This window comes from Acyrthosiphon pisum, chromosome A1 (genome assembly GCF_005508785.2).
Source record: "Acyrthosiphon pisum isolate AL4f chromosome A1, pea_aphid_22Mar2018_4r6ur, whole genome shotgun sequence".
Classification (NCBI taxonomy): domain Eukaryota; kingdom Metazoa; phylum Arthropoda; class Insecta; order Hemiptera; family Aphididae; genus Acyrthosiphon; species Acyrthosiphon pisum.
This window is the reverse complement of record NC_042494.1, coordinates 80,455,774-80,481,703: the sequence shown is the minus strand read 5'-3', so window position 1 is coordinate 80,481,703 and position 25,930 is coordinate 80,455,774. Positions and strand designations below refer to the sequence as shown.

At 28.2% G+C, this 25,930-nt stretch overlaps 4 protein-coding genes across 5 annotated transcripts; 3 read left to right on the top strand and 1 right to left on the bottom strand.

Annotated features, from left to right (window-relative positions):
- Window positions 1–1,172: 1,172 nt before the first annotated feature.
- On the top strand, window positions 1,173–15,032 carry LOC100573794. Of its 2 annotated transcripts, XM_003241565.4 has the most exons (3): window positions 2,188–2,646; window positions 12,202–12,931; window positions 13,046–15,032. In XM_003241565.4, the coding sequence occupies exon 3, from the start codon at window positions 13,070–13,072 to the stop codon at window positions 14,951–14,953; it is 1,884 nt and encodes a 627-aa protein (XP_003241613.1). In that variant the 5' UTR covers window positions 2,188–2,646; window positions 12,202–12,931; window positions 13,046–13,069; the 3' UTR covers window positions 14,954–15,032. The 2 variants fall into 2 exon arrangements, with proteins under 2 accessions (XP_029343462.1, XP_003241613.1); XM_029487602.1 differs by lacking the exon at window positions 2,188–2,646 and adding an exon at window positions 1,173–1,581 and having other exon boundaries at window positions 12,202–15,032.
- On the bottom strand, window positions 3,170–4,290 carry LOC103307972 (zinc finger MYM-type protein 1-like). The gene is made up of 2 exons (XM_029486270.1): window positions 4,287–4,290; window positions 3,170–3,828 (listed from the first exon to the last, which is right to left on the bottom strand). Exons 1-2 carry the CDS (start codon window positions 4,288–4,290, stop codon window positions 3,170–3,172), a joined length of 663 nt encoding a protein of 220 aa, XP_029342130.1.
- Window positions 15,033–18,575: 3,543 nt separating the features above from the next.
- LOC100166035 (YEATS domain containing 4-like) lies at window positions 18,576–21,292 on the top strand. Its single transcript, NM_001162216.2, has 4 exons — window positions 18,576–18,784; window positions 18,847–19,128; window positions 20,533–20,713; window positions 20,783–21,292. Exons 1-4 carry the CDS (start codon window positions 18,755–18,757, stop codon window positions 20,953–20,955), a joined length of 666 nt encoding a protein of 221 aa, NP_001155688.1. The 5' UTR covers window positions 18,576–18,754; the 3' UTR covers window positions 20,956–21,292.
- A 2,340-nt stretch (window positions 21,293–23,632) lies between these two features.
- Window positions 23,633–25,791, top strand: LOC103307971 (adenosine 3'-phospho 5'-phosphosulfate transporter 1). Its single transcript, XM_016800974.2, has 7 exons — window positions 23,633–23,821; window positions 24,261–24,442; window positions 24,538–24,734; window positions 24,818–25,042; window positions 25,104–25,254; window positions 25,347–25,558; window positions 25,624–25,791. Exons 1-7 carry the CDS (start codon window positions 23,781–23,783, stop codon window positions 25,756–25,758), a joined length of 1,143 nt encoding a protein of 380 aa, XP_016656463.1. The 5' UTR covers window positions 23,633–23,780; the 3' UTR covers window positions 25,759–25,791.
- Window positions 25,792–25,930: the final 139 nt, after the last annotated feature.

Genomic DNA, 25,930 nt, shown 5'->3' with positions numbered 1-25,930 from the left:
TAACTCAAGTACTTCAGTTATAGACTAAAATATATAGGGAATGATAGGTATTAGGTAGGTACTTCACTGTTTTAAGTATTGTAATATGTAAGATACTAAGATGTACCATTTACGATTTGCCTCTTATTCGCTCTCATTATTAAGAAGCCTATAGCAACAGCTGCCTAATGGGAAGCATCACGCATACTCGTATTTGACGATTATTTGATTAAGTAATACACGCCATATGCGATGATAGGTACACCTGTTACACCAGTCTTATAAAGAATATTTTTTTTGTATTCAGAATACGATTTCAATACTTCATCATAGAAGTGTTCACTGTTCAGAATATATAAATATTCATATAAAGAACACTTAATATTTTATTCAAACAAAACTCTTCATACTTATTCACGTTCATTAGCGAAAATGAGTGGAGGTCTGTTGTCGATATATATGGAGGACTTCAATCCATAGGCGTCCAAAAAGTGGAAAAATGGCCACTCTGCGACTTTTTAAAATTAGATAATATGAGAGATGGAAATATTTTTACTATGTTATAAATTATATTCCGAATAAAAATGTAAGCTTACCCCGCCCCCCTTCTAAAAAAATATCACTATGACTATGTTTTGGTCCATCAGATTCTTACTATACTTTGCACCCATAGATATAATATTTTATAGAACAGGAAAGAACATAATATACATTTATTTAGTATTTTGTGTACCTACTACCTACGCTATTTAATATTATTTTATGTTTATTATTTACAGATTATTTTTTGAAAATAGAGTTTTAAATGTCGAGGTGTTTTAGATTTAGGTATAAAATATTAAAAACCAAATTCAAGACCGGATCATTTAATATTTTCACAGATGCAAACTTTATTCACATGTGAAAAGTCATGCATGAATATAAAACACAAAATCACTTGTTCCAGTATGGTACCTATTTCCTTAAAATAACTAAAATACTAAAATAACGTCACCTGTCTACATATATATAGGTAGAAATCCATTAAAATTTCAAGGGGCTAACATTTTTAACATCAATTTGATTCGGGGTTTCGATCCCACACATCCAAACCCCCTCCGATTTCCACCAATGGCTGTCAAGACTCAAGAACGAAGACAGTTGTCTTAATTATTAATAATTAATAGTAGGTAAGTGGATATTATAAATAATTATAATTACCTACTGGTTATCCTAACCCAACTGATTCCTGCGTATTGCAGGGAAGGGTAGGTATTATGCTGTTTAAATATTGCCCATTCGGCCAGCGATTACTGGCCAATAATTTATAAACGAGGTTAGGTCGAAAAATTAGCTGTCAGGCGCAAGGTCTTCGTTTCACTTTAGTATTGATAGATGGTTGTATATGGACGCTCTACGTTTATAACAACGACTCAGCGTCTCAGCAATCAGCATCTGCGGTATTCTTAATTCTTATATATAATATCAATACTAATTAAGTACTAAGATTTATGTTTTTTCTATCCACTGGTAAATCAGCCTAATTTCGCCGAAAATGAACGTTTATTTGGACTGAAGTAATGATGTGCATTGTGACAAGCTAACGAAAATGTATTTATGTAGGTACGTCTGTACGCTATACCTAAATAATTTAACTATAATATCTGTTATTGTTGCACAATATATTAAACGTATTTTGTTCAAAGCCGAATGGCATTAATTACAGAAAAATTTATTAAGATTTAGATAATATGTTGAACTTTTATTAAAACTTAAAATTGTAAAATATGTAGGTAACTATATATAGTAGTTGGATGAAAATTTAAAATCTTTCGTAGGTATACGAATAGGTACCTACTCGTATAGTTGTGTAATAAATAATAATTAAAGTATGAAATAGCAGCCGTTACATTTTAGAACACATAGGTACATAGGCAACGGTGCAACGCGTTACAAATAAAATGTACATTATAAAAACTGGAAAGTTCTATTGTAATTACTAATTCGTAATCGCAAAATATTTAATATTTATATTAGTGTTACGATTAAATAGCATAGAACACAAACTATAATAACAAAGACAACAATGATTAAATAAATTAAGATGGTTTATACAATTATTGTGGAATATATAGAATCAATAAATAAACAATACACGTACCACCTAGGTATAGGTATACATGCTATATAACATTACATGTATACCTAAACTATTATCGGCATAAATAAACGTGTTATGAATTATGTTCAAGCATTACACATTTACACATTGTGGCTTACCTATAAGTTATAATTTATAGTTAATCTATAGCCAGCTATAGGTACGAATGTTGATACCTAACCTACCAATGTTTCAATTGTTCAAAATGAATTGTTTTAGTCAATAATCCTTATTAATGCATTGATATTTCTCAAACGTAGTGACTAGTGTTTTATATTGTTTTTTTAAAATTGTTAAGTGTTTTAAGCAATAAAATCTAAATTAGTACATAAAAATATACTTTCGGACGATGTTTCTACGAAGTCCTATTATTTTTTTTTTGCTAAAATAAAATTAGTATAATAAAAAGTGCCTACGTTATTATCACTACTGAAATACATCAAACGCAGTTATTCAATATTTCAATTAGGTAGGTACCTACCTAATGAAAATTTCTTCAATTATCAAAACATCATTGGTCTAATTATGTGAGTATAAAGTATAAACTTATAACACTTTCTATTGGGCATCGATATTTAATTTTTATAACAACCATGTCTTTGATTAATTCAATAACTGTAGGTTTATCAATATAAGCACAAGTATTATGCCTAAAGGCTAAAATCTAACTGTAACCTATCCCTATTGTATGTAATTGTCGAACTGTAATAGTTTAAGCTGATGGTTCTAAAATTTAAAAAAAAAAAAAAAAAAAAAAAACCTATCCCTATAGATTATATTATTTATTTAAATATTATATATTATTAGAAATATTTTTTTCTTCGACGCTATTATTTTTTTACATATGTTATTTGTAGCCAATAGTGATTCGATATTTTAATACGAGCTGTTAATAAATACATAATATAATATGTATAGGTACTCAGTGGCGTAATTTGGTTAACATTTTTGGTGTTGCAAAAAAAAAAAAAAAAAACAAACATTAAAATTAAATAAATAAGTATATTCAACAAGTGTCATTATTTATTTATATTATAATTTACAATATTTTTATTTTAAACTTAATTTTCGGCTATTCACAGAGGAATTATTGTTGAATTCATCAATGACTTCTTCTATATTGATATTTCTTTTTTTTTCAATTTGTAATGTACCAAGATTACTTAATCGTTCTTGAAGAAAATTACCCTTATTTAATGAATCCTCACTTTCATTATGGCCACGTATAGCTATGCCCTGGCGACAACAAAACAACAAACTATCCAAAACTAATGTCAAGTACTCTCTGTTTTTCTGAACAGTTTGTTTATAATAAGTACTTACATTTGATGCAATATTCCCAACTTTTTTACTTGAACGAAATCCACTCACTTTAACACTAGCTTCTTTGTGAGAGGCACTATTTTCATGATCTTTAAATGATTTTGTCGCTCTAGACCATGTTTTGAAACCATGTAATGTATAAGCTAATTCATTATATTTATTAGATGGTGGAAAGCATCGACAATAAAAACAGAAGGCTGCATCGTTGATTGGACTGTACTCTAGCCACTCATGTTTAATATACCAATCTTGCCTGAATGATCTAGAACTACCATTTACTCGTGGAAACTGAATATCTTTAGGCTGGTATGGGCCAAAGTTATTAGCAATCAGATTGTATGCATTAACATTCAATGCAGGATCTCGATCTTTTAATTCACCAGACACTGTAATTATAAATAATATTATTAAAAAATAATTTTAAAATATAGTAACAATTCTATCAATCAGCAAACAAGCAAAATAATTTAAATTAAATGAAATGTTTAAACTTAAATATAAAATCATAATTAACACAGTGACACTGAAGCAGTAAGCGATATACTAACAATAACAATAAATACAATTTTAATTTATAATAACACAAATTAAAAAAAAAAAAATGTAGATACTTACTTCTTAGATGATTGCTTTTCACGTGTAGGTAACAACGGCAACCATGAGTAATATAAAATATTATTAAACTGTACTTCTTGATTAAAATAATAAAATGTACCTACTATACATAGGTACGAGGGGTAAATACCTGACAGAAGTTTTGTACACCAGATTACTGATTTCAATGATTATACCTATGATTACCCATGATTCACTACAAAGATTACCTATGATTACCTATGATTACCCATGATTACCCCTATGATTACCATCACCTTGTACACTGATTACCCTCAAGGTGTTTACCCCTCGCATAAGTACTAGAAATATTATTGTTTAATCAATTAAAATAAACAAAATACAATGAAAATTAATTCAAAATACACATACTACATAGTACATACATTATACATAATATACATAAATAAACCAATTAAATTAGTAAAAAGCTTACATTCTTTGACATTTGATTGACCATCAGATTCTGTAACTTCTTTCTGAACTACATTTGTATTTGAATTTATAATATTTGGATTAGTTGGATCAGTTTCTTCTACAAAATTATGTTAATATCATGTGTGTGAATAAACTATTAACATTATCGTTTTTGGTGTTCAATATTGAATATATCCTCTGTAATTACTTACCAGTACTAGACTTGGATCTTTTTGACAAAAAATCTGTGATCTTCTGTCCTCCTCTTTTATTAAACGCCATTGGTTTTGAACTCATTATTATGACTTAAGTCTTAAAGAGTTGCGACTGCACAGCAATACAGCATAGAAAATATATTAAATAATAAATATCTGCGGAGTGGCTGAGGTTGTTACTAATATTGTCAGTTGCTAATTGCTATCACTATTCAAAATTCACTATCGTATGACGATAACACAACAATGAAAAACGTGCAATAACACTGCAACTATGATTTCTCGATTATAACAATTATTTGAATTCAGTGGTATCAACCGTTGATAATATGCTACCGTGAGGTAGTATTAGTATTATTAATTATATTTATATTGTATTAAATACGGTGAATGGTGCGAAGGGGGGTATTACGAACTTGTATATTTTTTGGTGTTGCAAAACGATACCTTTGCAACACCTGAAAATTGTTTGGTGTTGCAAGTGCGACACTTGCGACACCCCAATTACGCCACTGTAGGTACTAAAAACAGTTGGCGGAAAAAAATCCCAGAAATATAAATATAAATGTGAACACGTACTACATGTACTCTACTCCTAATTAGTAATGTACCTATGACAAAATATAATAATATATTATAATGCAAATAATAATTAATTGTTAATTATATAAAATATAGATATAAAAATATAAATATAAATATGAACATAATATTATTTATACGTCATGATATGTTGTAAAGGCGCGGACTGGTAAAATAGGGCACGGGATTCTACACAATTTAAAGGGCAAATAATTAATATTTTTTTTTATTTTTTTTATTTTTATAATATTTATACAATCTATACTTTATAGCATAATAAGTATAAGAGAAAAGTGACAGCAAAACATGGTATACTTGAATTAAGAAGTCACCCACTAGTGACTCTTTGCGTGATGGGAGATTTGGAAGGAAAATGAATAGTTTTTTTTTTTTTATTTTTAGAGAGAGAGAAATAGTGAGTGATTAAGTAAAAGATTATAGTAAAAGATCTCTACACCATCTCCTTTTCAGTCGATGGCGAGGATTATCGGGAAGTGTTAAGATATTTAGGTTGCTGATTAGAGGGTTATTATGGTTTGCTAGACGTGAGAAGAATCGCTTGTAATATAAAACAGATTCCTCTTCAATCGTTTTAACATGTAGATCGTTGTGGAGTGTTAAATTAGAAATGTTTAGTGGAGCGTTGGCAAGTTGACCTAGAGTGATATTCTGATAAGATTGAATTTTATTAAGATTCGATTTCTTAGCTGCACCCCAGAGTTGTAGACCATAAGTCCAGATAGGTTTTAAAAATGCTTTGTAAATTAGCAGTTTATTTTTTAAGCTTGTGCATTTATTTTTTGATAACAAGGTTTTGAGCATACGAGAACGAGAGTTTAAAATTAATCTTTTGGATCGGATGTGTGGATTCCAGGTCAATCTTTTGTCGAAGGTAAGGCCCAAATATTTAACTATATCGGAAGCGGGTATAGGTATGTTATCCAAGGAAACTGGAAGACAGAGGCTATATTTCAAGGTGAAGGTGGTATGAATTGACTTAGCATGATTCAGTTTTATTCTCCATTTGGTGTACCAAGATGAAATAAGATTAAGATGAGTTTGTAGATTACCAGAGGCTATTAGGGGATTTTCATGAAATGAAATTAAAACTTTGTCATCAGCGTAATCAGCAACAATGATGTTTTCCGTGACGGGTTGATCGGAGGCATATAGATGTTAAACAATAATGGAGATAGAATACCACCTTGGGGTACGCCTGCATTTATCATAGCCATTTGTGAAGTACAGGTTCCGATGCGGATTTGAAAGTATCGATCGGTAAGGTAGGATTTAGTTAGGAGAAACAGGGAAGGAGGAAGAAAATTGCGAAGTTTAAAAAGTAAGCCATCGTGCCATACCCGATCGAATGCCTGTGAGATATCTAAAAAAACACAGGAACAGTATTGTTTACGTTCCAGCGAGGTTGATATAGTATCAACCAGGCGGTGTACTTGATGAATTGTGTTGTGTTTAGCGCGAAATCCTAATTGAGATGAAGGAAGAATGTTATTTGAGATAACATGTGGAGATAGTCGTTGAAGAATAAGCCTTTCGCAAATTTTTGAGAAAAATGGTAAGAGGCTTATAAGTATATATGAGTTTGGAGCGTCTGGAGGTTTGTTTGGCTTTATAAACATGACGATGTGCGAACATTTCCACATAAGAGGGAAATATGATAGACGAAATATTGCGTTAAATATATAAGTCAAAAGGACTATTGCCTTTTTAGGTAGACATTTTACAACCTCAGCTGTTATAAGGTCAAAACCGGGAGATTTTTTATTCGAGTGTTTAAAAATTATATTTTTGACCTCGTTTGGTGTGGTGTATGAGGTTGAAAAATATTTGATAAATGCGTTTTGAATACTTCTGCTTTTTCTGCGTCACTAATATCTAGTGTATTGTCTGCTTTTTTAAGAGGAGTTGAGGGAGATTTATATTTTAAAAGCTGTTTAGTTTCTCTCCAAAGGGAACAGTTAGCGACAGAAAGGTTGTGCAATTTTTGCTCGAAAGCATTGGCTTTATGTTTTGTAAGGATTTTTTCAAGGAATTAGCAAGTTTGTTATAGGCGGATTTGTGTGAAGGAAGACGAGAGAGGTGGTATCTTGCTCTTGCTCTGCGTTTTTGCACAATTAAACTTCGAATTTCTTCTGGTATTATTGGGTAATTTAAATTAGAGTTTAATATATTGTTTGAATTAACAGTTTTAGCAGGTTTTATGGCAGTCCAGGCTGCCGATTGAATTAGAGTTGTGAAATTGTTGACTGCTTCGTCAATATCGAGATTGGATTTCAACCTGATATTTAGGTTAATATTTTTATTTATTGTATCGTGAAATTTGATGTGATCCGTAAGGGATGAGAATCATTATTAATATTGTTAAGGGCAAATTTAAAACATGTAGATTATTCATAAAATATTAATATATTTTATTTTGTTTTAAAAAAATATTGAATGTACGTTAAAAATATAAATAAGTACCAAGTTACAACAAACTTTTAATCAAAATTGTATAATATTATAGATTACTAATAATCATAAGTTGGTAACGATCTGCTTTTCATTAGGTGTCTAGAGTCTTTAAATATATAATAAATAATATCAGGCAAATACATTTTAGGGCAAGGGATGCTGTAGCATTCCAGCGTCCCAGCCAGTCCGCGCCCGGTGTTATATGTCAAAAACAATAAGTCTAAGGTATATCCGTATATACATACTAAAATATTATCTGTTATCTAAATATACATATTATCCTACCACCTGTTTTGTATTAACTTATTATGTTATTATGTATATTATAGTTTTTATATAGTTGATTCACGAAAAACCTACCAATAAACAGAGATTCTGAACTTTTTTCTTATCTTTTTCTATGTTCTGAACCTTGAATGTTTGTTTTATCTATGTCCTACGGGCTATGAGATTACCATTTACGATTACGACACATGACTGTATGTTATGTCACATGTTGTATTACTAATCATAATAAGTAGATAATCTATACCTACCTATATTGGTTCCTGTTTAGCTAAATAATTTAATAATTAAATAGTATAAATTACTAATCAGTACCTATATAGTATGGTAAAGTGAGTGAGGGTGGTAAATATTGATCGTTGGTAGATATTCATATTACAATATGTTTCTTATTACTGAGTGAGCCACCCCCCCCCCTCCAAACACCACAGTTTTCCTTTGTTTTACACTGTGTTTAGCCAATTTTGGAACTTTTTGTACTTTTGCCCCGCCCCCATGCCCCCCAAACTGGGGGGGACTATTCTAAAATCAATCGAAAAGGGTTTTCGATCAAAATTTGGTCGAAAGCGGATATATTTACTACCAATTTAAAAATCCGTATGCTCAAACAGTTTTTGACCGGCGCGGCGTTTCGACCGTAGTATTCGATTTCTCGTTTCGACTACTATTTAGTATTTATCAATCGCAAATTTGTTTTCGACTGATAATACGTCATGATAGGTACTATAATGTACAATACAATAATTTTATAATTTTGGTTTGCAGTGTGGTATTTTTACAGTAGTTACCTAAAGTGTGTCAAAACGATCTACCTGTATTTACAACGTAGGTATTTACCTATTTCATATTTGATATATTTTGTTGTTTGTTTTTTTTTTCAAAGTATTTAGGCACCAACTACCTATAGGTGTAAAATAGTGTAAAAATAGTGTAAAATTAAACACTAATAGGTACTTATTAGCTATTGATGCAGTATAATTAATTTGTTTAATATTATCTATATTTTCAATAATGGTGCTCACTAAAATTTAAAACTAAATAAGAAGGGGGCTACGCTATAAAATAATAGATAACAAGTATTTTTTTACTTTTTTCTACATTGATGGTACTTTTGGTGCACCAACTATAGAATTTAGCTCATTGCCTATTTACAGGGCCGCATTTAGGGGGAGGGGGAGGGTATTGGCTACAACTGCTCCGAGTGCCAGTATTTTTGTGTTCGGAATTTTGTTTCCTCGTGAATTATAAAAAATTTAAAAATTTAAATAATTTAAATAATAGAGATAAAATAATGTAATATTATATTAAATAATACTAATGAATTATGCTGTTTGAAATTAAAAGAACTAATTTATTAATAGCACTATCCCAGAGAGTAATTTTTTGTTTAATAATATTATTATAACATTATAATAACGAATAATATTATCATTACAAAATGTTGTCTGGGATATAGCCATCAGCGTTTTAATATGCATCTAGAAATGATAGTTCCCAAAGAGGGCGCATTAGTGATCAAAATATGGCATAAAAACATGGTTTCGTAATTCGAGTAATACGGCTTATTGAAGTTGTTTGCAGTAAAAATACCTATTATAAAATATGTAGAGGAGAATTTTTTTAGTAATCGTATTTTTACATTGGGGTGCAAAATGTCTGGATTCTGAAGTCTGAATTGTCTATTTACAATTAATAATCTACAGTAATATTGCAGTTATTTAACAGAAATATTATTCATCTACAGCCTAGGATGATAGGATCACACCACCTATAGCTACAAATCAAAAATAATACAACAATAATATCTAACAGCTACATACCACACCGTCGTCGTCTGTTTTATACCTAATTTTGTCGAACATATTTTATAAGTAAATAGTAATTATAATGATACCTACATAAACGACAATTCAAAAAAAAAAAAGTTTTAATCCTTCTAACTTAAAACTCGGATGACAGCCGCCTTTCAAAAATTGCAATTTGCAATGACCACCCAGGCACCCTAGGCCTCCACAGTAGGTTAGGTTATCTTCTATATATACTATCTTCAATTGTTTCAAGAATAAAAATTATATTTTTACTTTTTTACCAAAAAATTTATCTAAATTAAAAATTAAGTATATGCGTAGTCGTTGCCTCTGTGAGTCTAATAAAAAAACAGATTTATGATAAATGTATTTTCAGGAGATATCTTAATAGTTAAATCGTCGCGGGACACCGACTGTTTATATTGGAATAAAGATACCTACCTCCAAATAATTTTATTTTTGTAATGAACTTTTTATTAATTTTGCTTTACTCATTAAAATGTGTTATTATTGGTTAATTATTTTTTTTTACAAATAATAAATAATTCATATTGTTTCAAGTTACTTACATACCCACACATTTTTGTTGTATAACAAAGTTGTACCTATGTATATATACAATAAATACAATGTGTAAAAAAATTGTTCTATAGTTAATGATCCGGTTGGTCTTCTAGGAAGATGTTTTGTGGTAAGGAAGATTTTAGTCTAAGCTTTAATGTTTTTTCACCAATTTTGTAATAGCTAAAGAGCTACTTGCTACTTTGGTTGTATTTGGGTTATTCAGTTATTGTTGGAGCATTTTTTTGGTTCAATATCCATTTTGACAGGTAGGGTAATAACTTGTGTCGTTGTGCAGTTGTTTGTTTCACATAAACCAATACCTAGAAATTTGTTTCATAGAGTTAGTAATTTTAAATTTTTGTTGGTAGAGCTAAAGCCCATACTGCCATAGGTACTGGGTATGCTTAAGACTCAGTGGCGTATTTAGGTTTTTATCATGGGAGGGGGGGGGGGTATGATTTTATCCAGTAGCCCCGTTTTTAAAGCTAGAGGCTTTAAGTTAGGACTCCGAAAATGTTTGCATATTATATAGAGCCTATATCGCCTATGGGGGGATTGATCCCCTTGATCCCCTTGATCCCCGTCACTTAAGTGGCTTAAGTTAGTAGCATAGGCGTTTTAGCAAACTAGTCATTATTTAAAACACAAACACATATCAAAAGTAGGCAAAACGTGTATTACTAATATGTAAGAAAATAAAGATCCTTGGGGGGGATCTATCCTCCATATTCCACCCGTGAGAACGCCCATGGTTAGTAGTGCTGGCACAGACTATATGAAAGTATATTGTCTGTGGTAGTGGTCTTATTATTGACGGACCTATATATGCCAGTATCAGGTGTGTTATTTTTTAAACACAATGTTTTAAACAACTTGTTTTTAAAATTGAATTTAAAACAATTGTTATAAACATTTTGTTCATTGTTTAAAACGAATAAAACATATGTTTAAAAAACAGTGTAAAATCCAAGTGAGTATTGTGTTTTTTTTTGTTTATTATTGATAATAAATAATAATAGATAGGTATCCTTCAGAAAAAAAGTTAAATTATTAAATAATTATATCAATTAGTTTTAATTTTAATTTTAACTTTATTGAATAAATCACTAAATTTAAAATGTTTTTACTTAATAGTTAATATATACATAATATAATGTCTACATAAAATATACATTCAGAAAATATTTAAAATACATTTAAAATACTTTTAAGATTTAAAATAAGTACCTAATACATAAGCAGTAAAAAATATTATACTATACTCCGGCCCACGAGAGTTCATACGTAAAAACGCGTCCGTCACTGCGCATCGGCACGTTGCCGAATAGTGGGAATGGCTTCATGGTGGGAGAAAACAGACGTCGCGTATTACTATATCGATACGTGGTTTACGTATGGACTCTCGTGGGCCGGAGTATAGTACACGGCATATTGGCATATAAGTAAAGTACATATTAAATTAAAATTAAGTTATTTTAAATATATTGTTTAAAACTCAAACAATTTATTTTGTTTAAAACAGAAAAATAACAGTTTTTTTTGTTTTTTTTTTTTTCAAAAATGATAAATATACCAACTTTGGCCAATATAGGGGGCATTTCATTTACAGGACTAAACCGGTTGAGGTGTTGTTTAGTAGAGGGTATAGGATTTTTATCCTTGACTTAGTTTTATATTTATATTTCTATACCATATTATATTATATATACCTACCTACACAGGATGTACATACGTCAATATATTTACTATTTAGCAATTATCAAAATAATTAATAGATTACCTATTATTAATTCTGTTTCAGATAATGGTACAGGGACATTGTCACAATAAACATTGTATTAATTACAATAGTTGGAAATGGACCCACAATTAACCAAACAATTAATTCGAAGACGGTTGATTTTAGAAAATTCTTTGGAAAATTCGATAAATTATGGAAATAAAATAAACAATATTGACGTATCATCAATATTAGTAACAGATAATATACCACCAAACAATATAAAATACAATTTTCTGGAAAAAATCAAAAAATTTGAATCATTTAGTGATAATCCAATAAAGAGAACACAATATCCAAACATTGTAGACAAACCTCGTAGTAACACTGAAATTGTTAACAAATTTAATAATCTGAATAAAGATATAGTATCAAAGAGAATACAGATAACAAATAAACTTGAATCTGACAATCCCGAGGGCTTAAATAATAATAACAATAATATAAATAAAGATAACTTAAATGAAAAAATCAAACAATTTGAAACATCATTTGCACCAGAAAATAAAATCTTAAAATTAAACACAAGTTATTTTAAGGAACATCTACAAACGTCAAATGAGTTAACCAAAACATTAAAAAAAAAGAGATGCAGTAAATCGGATTATAATAATTGGGAAATAGACAAAAACTGGGTATACTTTACGGATTATTCAAAGGCAAACATTGAAAAAAGTTTATTGAAAAAAAAATTATTAAGTAGGAAGAAAAAGTACACTGAAATCATTCTCAATAGCACAAAATAAGTAAGGTACCTAACAAAAATATTGATTCCACCATACAATAATGATTTATTATTTTAATAAAGATACACGTTTTAATATACGATCAGTCATTTAATGATATTTATTTGACCATTTTCTAGATAAAAACTTAATTTAATTTAAGTATGGATAACTTCGGTACAAGAATGATTATTTCGCACAATGGCACCCCCCCAATTGACAATAATATAACGGATAACACACCAACATGTAGTTTAATTCCGCTTGGTTCAGATAAAGATAATAAAGTTAAATTAAACAATTCACAGCTTTTGTCTACAGATGGTTGGGAGAATTATCAAAAAGAACTTATACAGTTATGTTTTGAATTTTGGGAAGTAAACGAAACACAAGTCAAAGTAAACAATAGTTTACCGTCTGATTCAGTAAGTGAGCTACAAACACCGTCGTCTTTATTTGCCGATAGCTATCACAGAAATGTCATTAAATTTGAATCAAAAGCCACTATTGACAATGTTATTATTTCCGACAAAGTTCAAAACGAAGAATGCGCTGAGATTAATGATAATTCTTTAATAAATAAATATGAAGATGACCCAGGTATTCAAGAATTTTCTAAAGCTATAAATACTAATGCAGATGGGAACACTAATGAAAATAGTTCAACAATTCTTGACAACAGAATAAATACAAGAACTAAAAAAAAATTGAAAAAATTTTCTTTCTACAAAAATACGAGCAAACATGTCAAACCATCTAAAAAAGTACAACCATTAATTTTTGATGGTTATACATCATGCACTTTAGAAGACTTGTGGAAGTATAAAAAATGGTTGGACTCAGTTGATAAAGTTAAAAAATATAATCCAGATATAGATATTAAAGATGGAAATATCAAAGAAAATGAATATTCTGATAAAGTAAACTGTGATAAAATAAATGATTGCAATACATATTCACTAGATTTTGAAGCAAAAGAAATGGAACAAAAAGTTCGAAAACTTGTTGAATCATTAAACGAGAAGGATAAATTGTTCTCAAGTATGGGAATAAATGAGCAATCGACTAAATTTGGATCGTCAAACAAATTTAAATATTTTTTCAAAAACGCTTTTCGAGGAAATCAAAATGAATTTGATACCCAAATTTTGGACGATTACACAAAATTTATCAATCACAAATTGCATACGTGGCAGAGTTTATTGAATTGTTTAGAAGATATTAGACAAAGGAAGTCTTCTAAAATTAAAATGTGCAATCCTTCGGAAGATCCTATTAAGTACAGGTTTTCTGAAATAAATTATCACGATTTTAAAGTGACGGATGACTATGATGACAATAATTCCAAATTTGTCGAAATAAACGACAATTTCAGTGAAATGGGAAAGCTAAAAAAAAATAAGTTTTTAAAATTGCTCAACAAAACAAAAAGTACTATGGATATGCGTACATTAGTTAAACGGACTACAGAACGAAATAGCATAGATAGTATCCGAATGAATAATTACCAATGTATATCGAACCCAACCATCGATGGTAAAATACATAAAATGGACACTGAGATTATAAGCAAGAACAAAAATCTGAAATTTTTGGGCCAAATTAGGAAAAGTTTATCAGATACTGATCTACCAGTCATGGCATCAGATTACGACAAATCAAAACAAATTGGAAATAAAACCATCAGAATTAACGGGAAAAAAATAATCACTGAAACGTCGATGACAGACGAGGAATATAATCGTCGTTGGGACGGCGTGACTAGAGAATTGTGGGAGGAACGGCAGGAGTGCTTTCAGACGGCTGTGGCTCGTTTAGAGTACGTAGGGAGCACGTTTAATGAACAATGTCGATTGGATGGACTGAAAACCCTATGCAAAGTAGACGTATTGGCGAGCTTTGGGTATTCAGCAGAAGCGGTCGATCTTTTCGTTTCCACGCTGCCACTAAGTATGAATCCTGATTTAATGATTCGAAAAGCCGAAGCAGCGTACGACTGGAGGTTTTTCTGTCATCTTTCTATGTGGCGTTATTCCTATAAAGATTGAAAAATAAATTAATATATAAATATTGCTGGATTACCTATATAATATACTATCATACTAGTTGACACAACTCACTTTAGTCACTATACGGTACCTCATTTGTGGTTTGTAAATATTTAATAGGTACATACCTATAATCAATATACATAACTACATAAGTGTTATTGTATTAATAGCAATATTATATTAAATTAGCAATAATTCTTTTTTGGTTAAGCTATGTTTTGTCTTTTGTATTTTGTAATAATATTTATCAATAATTTAAATCTATACAGTATACTAAGTACTAACATAGGTATAACTTTATAGGTTATAATATAATATTACATAATATATTGTTAAACACATATTAAAATATACTTAAACTATACAAATTTTTCCATTATTTTTTAATCGATTGACAATTTATGATTTTATTTGTAGGTACGTTAAACATTTTAGGTAGGTAGCAGGTAAGTACATAACTTTGTAACCTAAGGTTTATATATAGGTACGTATAATCGAATAAACGAATTCGAGCAGAGACGGTTTGTCAGTCCAAGATATTCTATTATATTAACTATATTGTTATTATTAATACGATAGCTGGTTAAATTGAATTATTATTATTTGTTTATTATCACACTTGTATGTAATAATATTATACTTACTTTAGAAGTTTCAAGTACCTTCCTATACCCACGAATAATATTTTTTAAATAAAAGGCACAATTGAAATCATTCTTCTTCGTTTAAATATCCTATTTCGTTCAAATTTCAACATAAAATAGGTAGCAATAAAAAAAACTTTGTTTTAAATTTTCAATCCTTAGCTATAAAAGTTGAAAATTTTATAAATTTTTAGCAATAAAATAATTTTTAAATTTGATAAATTTTGTCAAATTTTAAACTTTAAATGCATATAAAAAAAACTGTGCCTATGTATTTTTAATATTTTTCAACTGGTATGTAACAATAAATTATGAGCTTTGTATTAAATTTTCACGCTTTTTGACCCAAAAAATAAAATTTTATTGACATCTGTTAAATAAAAAACTAAAAAAATTGGAATGGAAAATGTCCATAAATAGCTCAAAACGACTCAAAATAATTTGAATATTTTATCAAGTGTACAGGAATTGATAAAATAAACATATGATATAAATTTCAAGTATCTACAATTATTTGTTTTTGAAATTCAACTAAATAAGAAAATCGCTACAATGGAGTAAATAGGTATCATTCTGCATTCAATGTTATTAAAATTTGAATTCAAACACTCATTATTAATTAATTATAATTAAAACATTCATAATTTAATTTGACTTTCCAGTAGAAATTTTCTAATTTTTTTGGTAAAGTTAGACAAACATGAGTAATTTTGTGTTAAATTTTCAAATCTTAGATTAAAATAGAAACATTTTTATGCATTTTTAACTTAAAATAATTTACACCGGTGAATTTTCTACCGAAAACTTAAAATAATATTTTTATGAGCGTTAATTATTATAGTTTAAAACAATGTTCAACGTAAGTAGGTTATTCTGTAACCAATAAATCTAAAATATATAAAAACACAGTTTTTTTTATAGTTATTTTATGTTCAAATTTGGACAAAATTAGATATTTAAACGAAAAAGACCGACTTTAGTTTTGTGTTATATTTAAAAAATATTATTCGTGGGTACTTGAAACTTCTAAAGTATTATAATATTATTATATACAAATATGATAATAAACAAATAATAATAATGCAACTTAGATAATATAAAATATCCAGTGTTCGGATTAGATAAGTATTTTTTTTATCTAGATAAAGATAAAGATAATGCAACCACAGAATAGAATAATGTTGAATAATGATGCAACTTAAATGTATCTAGATAGAGATAAAAGATAACTTAACTCATATTTATATAGATAAAGATAAAGATAAATACTTTTTTATCTAGATAAAAAAACAGATACAATTATTTTTTAAATGGTTATAAATTTTAGCATATTTTAGTTGGGCACTAGGAACATAATAATAATAATGATATAAATAAAAATAATTACATTATTTATAAACCAAAAACTTTGTTTGAGAATCTGTATAAATATTTAAAAATGTAGTACAATTTCGCGATGTTTATCAATAAAAAATGTATCTAGATGAATTTATTTAGATTAGTAAATAAATTATCTAGAAAAGTCCGATCACTGAAAATATCCTAGGTTGACAAACCGTGGTATTCACAGGTCTCAATGTCGTTTTTCGTATACAATGATCTTATTATATATCATTGAATTTAAATTTAACAGTTAAAACCGTCCAGTACAGTCATCCGCCAATTGTAACCTACTATACAGCAGCGACTATCACTTACCTGTCCTTTTTTGAATTACAATTAAATAATTAAAAACGTTTTAGGGAAAATCGTTAAAAAATGTATTTATTCAATTTTGTCAAAATTTGAACTAAAACGTTCTACCTATAGATCTACTTATACCTAACTACCTATCTACTATCTCTAATACACAATTTATAGTCTAGCTGAATAAAATATACAGTGATTTTTTACATAAAACACTCATTGTTATGTCATTTGTATTTTTTTGATTGCTATAAACTTTTAAGCATTGATACCAATATTTTAATTATACTTTCATATTTTGAAGCAGATTTATTTATAATATGTTGGTTAGTATTTGCCAATTTATAGTTATGTCTACCTTGTACCCAGTAGCGTTGCCAAGATTATGTATTTGATGAGAAAAAGGGGGTTAAGTATAAATTAAACTAAGTTTTTTACAGATATGGTATAAAAATAATACACTTTATAGGGGAGGGTACGCCACTGCTAGTACCTACTACCTACTACCTATTATGATTGTAACTATTAAACATTTAGAATACACCAATATGCTATAATATAAACTATATAGGTAATACTAGTAATATTAATGGTATTTTAATATAGTAGGTAGGTATTTCTAAAAAAAGTAGATAACAAGTACCTAGATAATAAATTAGATTAAATATTATCACGATCACTGATCAGAGAGACAGAGTAATAAAACCATGACTAAATACTAAATAGATCTATTTAGTAATGAATAAAACTCCAGTCTACGACAGACTAAAAGTTGTATATTATGGTATGGTAGACTATAATTTACAGCTTGAATTAATATACGAATATTTTAATTCATGGTTTATACAACAGCTGCTGCGGTGTAATCGATAATCGTATCATTATTCAACAATACATATTCGACATTAAAACTTATTAAAATTATTTAAAATGTTTAAGAGCCGTTCTTACAAACGCCATTGATAAATTTGGCCTTTAAACAGGACATTGTAAGAACAGCCCTAACATATTTAATCTTCGGGTCTCGAGAACTCTGAAAGTCTGAACATATAGAATTGAATCAGTACGACAGTACCACAGTCCACCGCACGGTCATAGACCTTAAATCGTAATCAGTTCTATCCAAAAATGTTACTAACTTCTAATCCATTCTCCAAAAATTTAAAAATGCTCATATCATATTATTTTTACCATGATATACCAGTAACATGGTTTCTAAAGATTAGGAGGTAACAGATCGTTGTTTATAGTTTGTATATACGGTCTACTGATAAGATAAAATTGTATTCAAATAATATAAAGTTATTTTTTTACATTTTTAAACCGTTTATAATTAATATTAATAGGTAATTATAATTTATAAGGAATATTTTAGTTGTAGACTTACGTGTCTCATACCCGTGTAAATATAAAATAATGATTTTACATTAAATATTGTGAATAATTCACACATCCTTAAACTTTAAAAATGGCGAATAATGATTTGACTAGAGTAAAGGTAAGATTACTTATGGTTTTTTGTATAAGATACTTCAAATATGATTTTTTATCTGTTTTTAGGGAACTTCTATTGTTAAACCAATTATATATGGAAACACTGCTAAATATTTTGGCCAAAAACGACATGAAGATGGTCATACTCACAAATGGTGTGTATATGTAAGGCCTTATGTAAATGAAGACATTGGCACCTGGGTCAAAAAAGTTCATTTTAAATTGCATGACAGCTATGAAAGTCCAACTCGAGTGGTGCAGAAACCTCCATTTGAGGTCTCTGAAACTGGCTGGGGCGAATTTGAATTAGTAATCAAGATATTTTTTCAAGATACAAGTGAAAGACCAGTAATAAAAATTCATAATATAAAAACATGTATTTAATATATGGTATTCTCTATAACTTGACTATATTACTTTTTTACTTGGAGATTAATTATGAAAACTCATTCATTATCTTACCTATTTAGCAAAAATTATGTATCTATTTAAAAGTTTCTAGTATGTAGTTGAATTTATGGATAATAGCATATTTTATACACATTTTATTCTAATAATGAACATTCTTTATTTAAAAAAGTATACATTTTAATTTAGAAAGTTTTGAATTGCATACGATTCATAATTTTTTATGTTATTGTATTGTTTTTCTTCATATTTTACTATAAACCAATATCTACTTTTGATTTTAATTGACAATACTTATATTTAGTATCAGAATTGGATACTTGAATAGTTGAATTAATGTATTTTTAAATTAAATGAAAAATATAATAATTTAAAAAGTTTTTTATATAAGATGCTCTTGTTAAATTAAACTTGTACATAACTATTATTTAATAATTTATGTTTATTATAGTGATTTCTATTAAAATATTTAGGACTCCCGTCGTATGTTATCTACGTTTTGGTTAATATACTGATATCTATGTTGTACAGAGACTGACATTGCTGGTATAATTAACGTACAATTATAAACATAAGTAATATACTCCACAGCCTACACTTTACACATTCGACTTTAGTGTTGAGTATCTTTTAAAATTATGGATCACGAGTACAGAGTCCATGGGTGTTCGGACTGTACTGTTAGAGCTCCGTTACTTCCAGGCCCTACGAGAGGGCCCGTAGCCCAGCAGGTCTTATTTTTAATATGGCCTAGATTAGTTTGTCCCTGGGGCCTTTGATTTCTCTCCACGGCCCTGGTTACTTCCTATTATTAAACGTGAAGTAAAAAGTGGGTTCACAATTCACTTGGAGAAATGGAGGAACTTAAGTGACTTAAGTGGCCACAGACATATGCATGGAACTGTAAGTCACCAGCTTTATTTCATTGATCCGGAAACAGGGGCAAATTCTCAACAAATAAAATCTTCATGGAGACATGTCAAAGTCAAATACCTACGCCATAAGACACGTGGTTCAACCAACTTATTGCAACGGCAGTTGATGGAAGAGTGGTGGTCCTCACAGTTCATGCAATGTTTCCAAGAACCTTTCCAAACAATTCTTTGATGTAGAAATGCTTAGATGATAGACATCTACATATTAAGGGGTGAAAGATTGTAGATAACATAATATAACACCAACAAACAGTTTCGGTAAATACATTGTTCATGTAGATAACATATGACGTGAGTTCCAAATATTTTCTTTTTACTTATATTTTACAACAATATATGGTTTCAAAATTAGTTTTTTTTTTTTTTATTGAAATCTTTTGTTTAAAAATTGAAATTATTTAATTTATAGGTTACACTTTATCATGTACTTAAGTTGTACAGCAATGGACAAGACTCTGAACTAAGTGAAAAACCAGTTTTGTCAGAATTTTATGAGGAAATTATTTTTCAAGATCCATCAACTTTCATGAAATTTATACTAAATGATACATTGAGTAAAAATCCTCCAATTGATGAAAAAAATCTACATTGTATGTACTCTTGTTATCAATTGTACCTTAATTTTTTATACATTTTAACATTTTAACATCTTTTTTTAGATGAACGCATAAAGAAGACCACAGTGGAAAAAATGATAAAATCTAGAAAAAGAGTACAAGAACATACGGTTATGTACAAAGAACGTCTAAAAAAATTAAGAGAAACCATAAATAAATTTAAAGATGAAATTTGTGCATTGCAATCTCAATGCAGTTCATCAACATTGCGATAAATAAAAATAAATAGAACCATAGTGATAATTGACATCCTTTATCAAATACACAAATATTAAGTACATATTTATTCTAGTTATTATATTTTAATCTGTGTTTATTTTTCAAGATTATATTTTTTAAATTTAAATAACCAACAGTATAAATTATAAACATCACTCATGACTTCTTTATGAAATTATACATTGAGGCATACTTGAGGCATATTTTTTCTCAACATGTAACCCAGATTTAAATTAAACCGGTTGAAGTAGCTTATCAGCTACACAATCTTACAAAAGTATTTAGACCTCATGTCATCCTTAGAAGTACAATAAACGAAAAATAAAAATAAAATCTTATCTGACTTTTAATTTAAAACAATATATTATAATATATTACCCCCTGTGTCCTGCTAGTTGTTACATACATGTTAAATATTTTAACAACGTCCAGGTTAAGAAATAATAATATAGACCAAACATATTATATAGTATCACACTATCACCATTTACTGGATTGTTTTCTTTTATGTATGTCAACTGTCAAGTCATATCACATATTACAATATTGCACACAATATGCTCATTGTGAATATTAGATTTATATATTGTAATAGGTTTACCGTATACTCTGTGTATAAAATAAAGTTAAAAATAATAAATAATATATTTTAGTTTGTTTTTATTAATAAAACATTTCAAAGATTATGCATGTAAAATAAAATTTTGTGAATAGTATTATATTTTGCTGAAAAAAAAAGGTTATGAAAAATTATTGCATAACATGTTAACATTATATAAAAAGCTACAAATACCTATGCTAAAAAATACAGTGTATAGGATTTTCTACCACAGTTGGCTCATGAATATAAATTGTAAGATCAATAGCTCAACCTGATAATGTTTGGAGTTAGTTTTGAAATGATGCGTCTGTGTTATATTTATCATTTATTTGGTTATTAACTTGATAATGCCTCATAAAAATACACTATTTAAATTAAGAAACAAGTGATTTTTGTTAGTATAAAGTAAATTATTATTAAATTAATAACAATGATAATTAAAGTAGTTTTTCTACATTTGGGGAATTCTTTATAAATATACGAATTAAGATTTAATATATAATTACAATGATGGAAGGTTTATTTGTAGCTAACAAAACAATTTACCAATTAGTGTAAAATGTTTTATATATTTATATAACTATAAAAGGTGATTCTTTTATCATGAAACACTCATTATTTCAAAAAGTATTAATGTTTTTGAAAATTTTTTTTTTTACATAGTTTCAAGTTGTTAAAAAACAAGTTTTAATAAAAAATAATATTATTAAATATTTTTTATCCTTATATATTTTTAAGTGTTTTACTTTTTTGAATGACAGCATAGTTTTAATTCCATATTCCAAAGCAGAATATTTTTCTAAGTATTTTGATACATAAAAATCAAATTTAGGACGAGTAGTTTATGAGTTATAAGTATTTAAAGTTTTGGCAAGCGGAGTAGTAGATAAACATTTTGCGGGGTAACCCCGTACCACTTCGCTCCGCCCATCAATAATAGTATATATCTCAATATCTGTGAGTTAGTTAACGTCACGATTTATGATATATCCGCAGACTAAGATTTTAGTCTGTGGCAAGGTGTATTGTGTATCAATACACATTGGTCCGTGGCAGTGCCGTAAAAATCACAGGTGCAGGCGATGCACAGCACTGGGGCTTGCAGGGGCGAAGGGCCCTTAGCGGATGGACGTCAATTCTTTTTTTTAATTTGATTCATAATAACTGTATAATTATCTTGTGTTCAATTTCATATAGCAAATTGTAAAAGCATGATACGTTTTACTTAGAATTGTTTATCTAAATATTGGAAAAATTATTAATCCTTGATTTTATTCAACTGTAAGTCAGATATCCTGATGTGACTTCAGATTTGTAAGTAATATTTATCAGTATTATGTATTGAAAGAGGTCATACTGATGAAATAAATATTGAAAAGATTATTACTGATTTCGCAAATGCTAAAGCTCGGAAGAAAATGTTTTTTAATACTTAAATATTATAAAATTTGTAACAGGTATATTATTATATAACAATAGTAATAATTAGTGTTACACAAAAACTAAAATTGTTATTATTATATTTTATTGTAAATAAATTCAATACATCCACAAATACTATCCTATCTAAGGAGTAAAAATTCCTATGGTATGAAGTCAGTCCGACTTTTTTATGTATCTCAAGAAAGAGGGGCCCATATTATGCATTTTGTTTGTACCTGGGTTTTTGACTCTAGTTACGGCACTGTCGGCACTGGTCCGTGGTTATATCTTAAATTCTTAAATCGTGGTAGACAGTAGACACACAGATATAAAATTAATATTTTATATTATCTGTGGGTAAAACATTAATTATTATCAATGCCGCCCTGATTACACATTGTCCTTATCAATATATTATAGCATAGACACCATAGCATTGTCACAGAATATTTTGTGCTAATATCATAGAACAATAATAATATCTGTAATATTATTGTAAATTGTAATATAATATAATTAATTAGTTAATATATAATAATAGCATCGATTAAACATTCAAATCACAGAATGTCTCATTCTTTTCGATTTTAAAAAATTTACTTGACATTTGCTTAAATAAAAACTTGATTTGATATTTATCTAATTTATTATTGTAAAACTTTTTTCAATTCTCTTTATACACACAATTTAAAATGTTTAAAAATTCAATAATGTTGACAGTTAAAATCGTTAATTGTTGTATGAAGAAAATTGATAATTCACCAATAAGTACATTTTTTTGTTTTCTCCAATAAAAATATGACATATGCAATGGCATTTCTTTCATGTTTAAAATTATGGTACGTATTTGATGAAAAGATAGTTGTGTATTTATATTAATTAGCTTAACTAAGTGTGTACTGCACTGAAAACCAAGTATTTACCTAGATAAAAGTTACTAATTTTTTTGCTTTTATTAAATTTTTTTTTTGTTTGACTGTCTAAAAAATTAGATTTTGTCTTAACCTATGATGGATATTGTAAAAAGTTATTTATGTAAAATATTCTATAGTTAATAAAATAAAAATAAAACCTAAACTTAACTATTTATTTTAATTTTTGATAATTTGTATATCAATACAATTTATTAATCTACCTATGTTTAAAAGCTTACTTTCTTGTAACTATTAATATTATATATATTTGAATAAAATAAGTTATGTGGTATGTTTTAATGGTTAGAGTTAACTTAAATTTACGACCTATATATTAATTTTATAAATTATATATTATTTTTAGGTTTTCCATTTTGGTATCTATTATTGCAATAATTGTTTTACAAAATGTATTACCAGCATTATCAAATTATAATCAAAACATATCTTCTTTAAGTACTTTTATTAACAATAGTCTTGGATATTGCTTAATATTAATCCCTGGATATTGGCTTTACAAATTTTCAAAAAAACAAGATTTGGGAGGTAAAGTATTAAATCGATTGTTAAAATTAATTTCATGCTCTAATTATTTAAAGAATTTAAGTTAAAATTGTAATTACTCTTTTAATTCAAAACAGATAACCGCTTAACAAGTAAATTGTTAAAAACATTGTTTGGAGATAAGCATGACTTAGAAACAGAACAACCTTTATCGCCCAGTTACAATGGACCAGCTAATTTTAGAAAAGATGTAATAACCTTTGTATACTGTTTTGGAGGCTTGCAAGTATCTTATTTAATTTGGGGTGTAATTCAAGAAAAAATGATGTCTGAGGTAATTGAAGCATTATTAATAATAATTTAAGGTAATCATAATTGATTAAATTTTCTTCTATAATTATTTGTTTTTTTGATTAGTCCTATGGTATAACTGAAGCATCAAAATTCCGTGATTCTCAAATGTTGGTGTTTTTGAATAGAGGTTTATCTACGGTTTTATCTGGTGTAGTTTTATTTATGAACGAGGGCATACGATCCAAGAAATCACCACCTTTATATAAATACAGCTATTGTACTGTTTCCAACATTATAAGTTCTTGGTGTCAATATGAGTCACTCAAATATGTCAGTTTTCCTACACAGGTATGCAGAACTTATCTTAAGGATATTTACTATACCATTTTATATTCTAAATATTATCAAGGTATTAGCAAAAACTTGTAAAATTATCCCAGTTATGTTAATGGGAAAATTAATGTCTGGTAAAAAGTACGAATACTACGAGTATGTCACAGCAATAGGAATTTGGATTGGTATGGCTATTTTTCAATTTTTTACAGAAAACAAACATTCTGGTAAATACTGTAATCGTTTTTGATTTTTAATTGGGATTACCTTATTCATATGAACATTTTGAATGTATAATCCATAATTTTTTTTTCTTTAGACATCACAACTTGTGCAGCCGGAGTTATCTTGCTTGTAGGATACTTAGCAACAGACAGCTTCACATCAACATGGCAAGGGAAAATGTTCACACAATACCAAGTTACTTCTATGCAAATGGTGTTTGCTAATTCATTATTATCATCACTTCTTACAACTATACCACTGTATCAAGTGGGCTCATTCAAAAAAACATATGAATTTATTAAAGAGGTGTTTTATTGACATTGATTTTAATTATTGTATGCACAAAAAAAGTAACACATTTTCTATTTTAGTATCCAGCATTTTTAACTGATTGTATAGTTTTGTCTGTAAGCTCTGCATGTGGGCAACTATTCATATATAAAACTATTTCTAAGTTTGGACCAATCGTGTTGACTATAATAATGACCATAAGACAAGTAAATTGAACAACTATTTAATAATATTAAAGTATATTTTACCAAACCTAATTTTGTAAAATATTATTCGTTGTTTTTTATTTTAAAATATAATTTGTTAGGTATAACAATACAAAATTTAATTAAACTTCAAATTAAAAATAAACTATAGCTGTTGTAAATTTTATTAAATTTATGTACA

What these genes read in the sequence shown, in the direction of transcription:
- LOC100166035 (NM_001162216.2), top strand. Translation starts at nt 18,755, where the DNA reads ATGGCGAATAATGATTTGACTAGAGTAAAG. An exon ending in ATGATTTGACTAGAGTAAAG is followed by an intron (nt 18,785 to 18,846) that starts GTAAGATTACTT and finishes ATCTGTTTTTAG; the next exon opens with GGAACTTCTATTGTTAAACC. An exon ending in AAGATACAAGTGAAAGACCA is followed by an intron (nt 19,129 to 20,532) that starts GTAATAAAAATT and finishes TTTAATTTATAG; the next exon opens with GTTACACTTTATCATGTACT.
- LOC100573794 (XM_029487602.1), top strand. Translation starts at nt 13,070, where the DNA reads ATGGATAACTTCGGTACAAGAATGATTATTTCGCACAATGGCACCCCC.
- LOC103307971 (XM_016800974.2), top strand. Translation starts at nt 23,781, where the DNA reads ATGACATATGCAATGGCATTTCTTTCATGTTTAAAATTATG. An exon ending in AAAAAAACAAGATTTGGGAG is followed by an intron (nt 24,443 to 24,537) that starts GTAAAGTATTAA and finishes AATTCAAAACAG; the next exon opens with ATAACCGCTTAACAAGTAAA. An exon ending in TACAGAAAACAAACATTCTG is followed by an intron (nt 25,255 to 25,346) that starts GTAAATACTGTA and finishes TTTTTTCTTTAG; the next exon opens with ACATCACAACTTGTGCAGCC.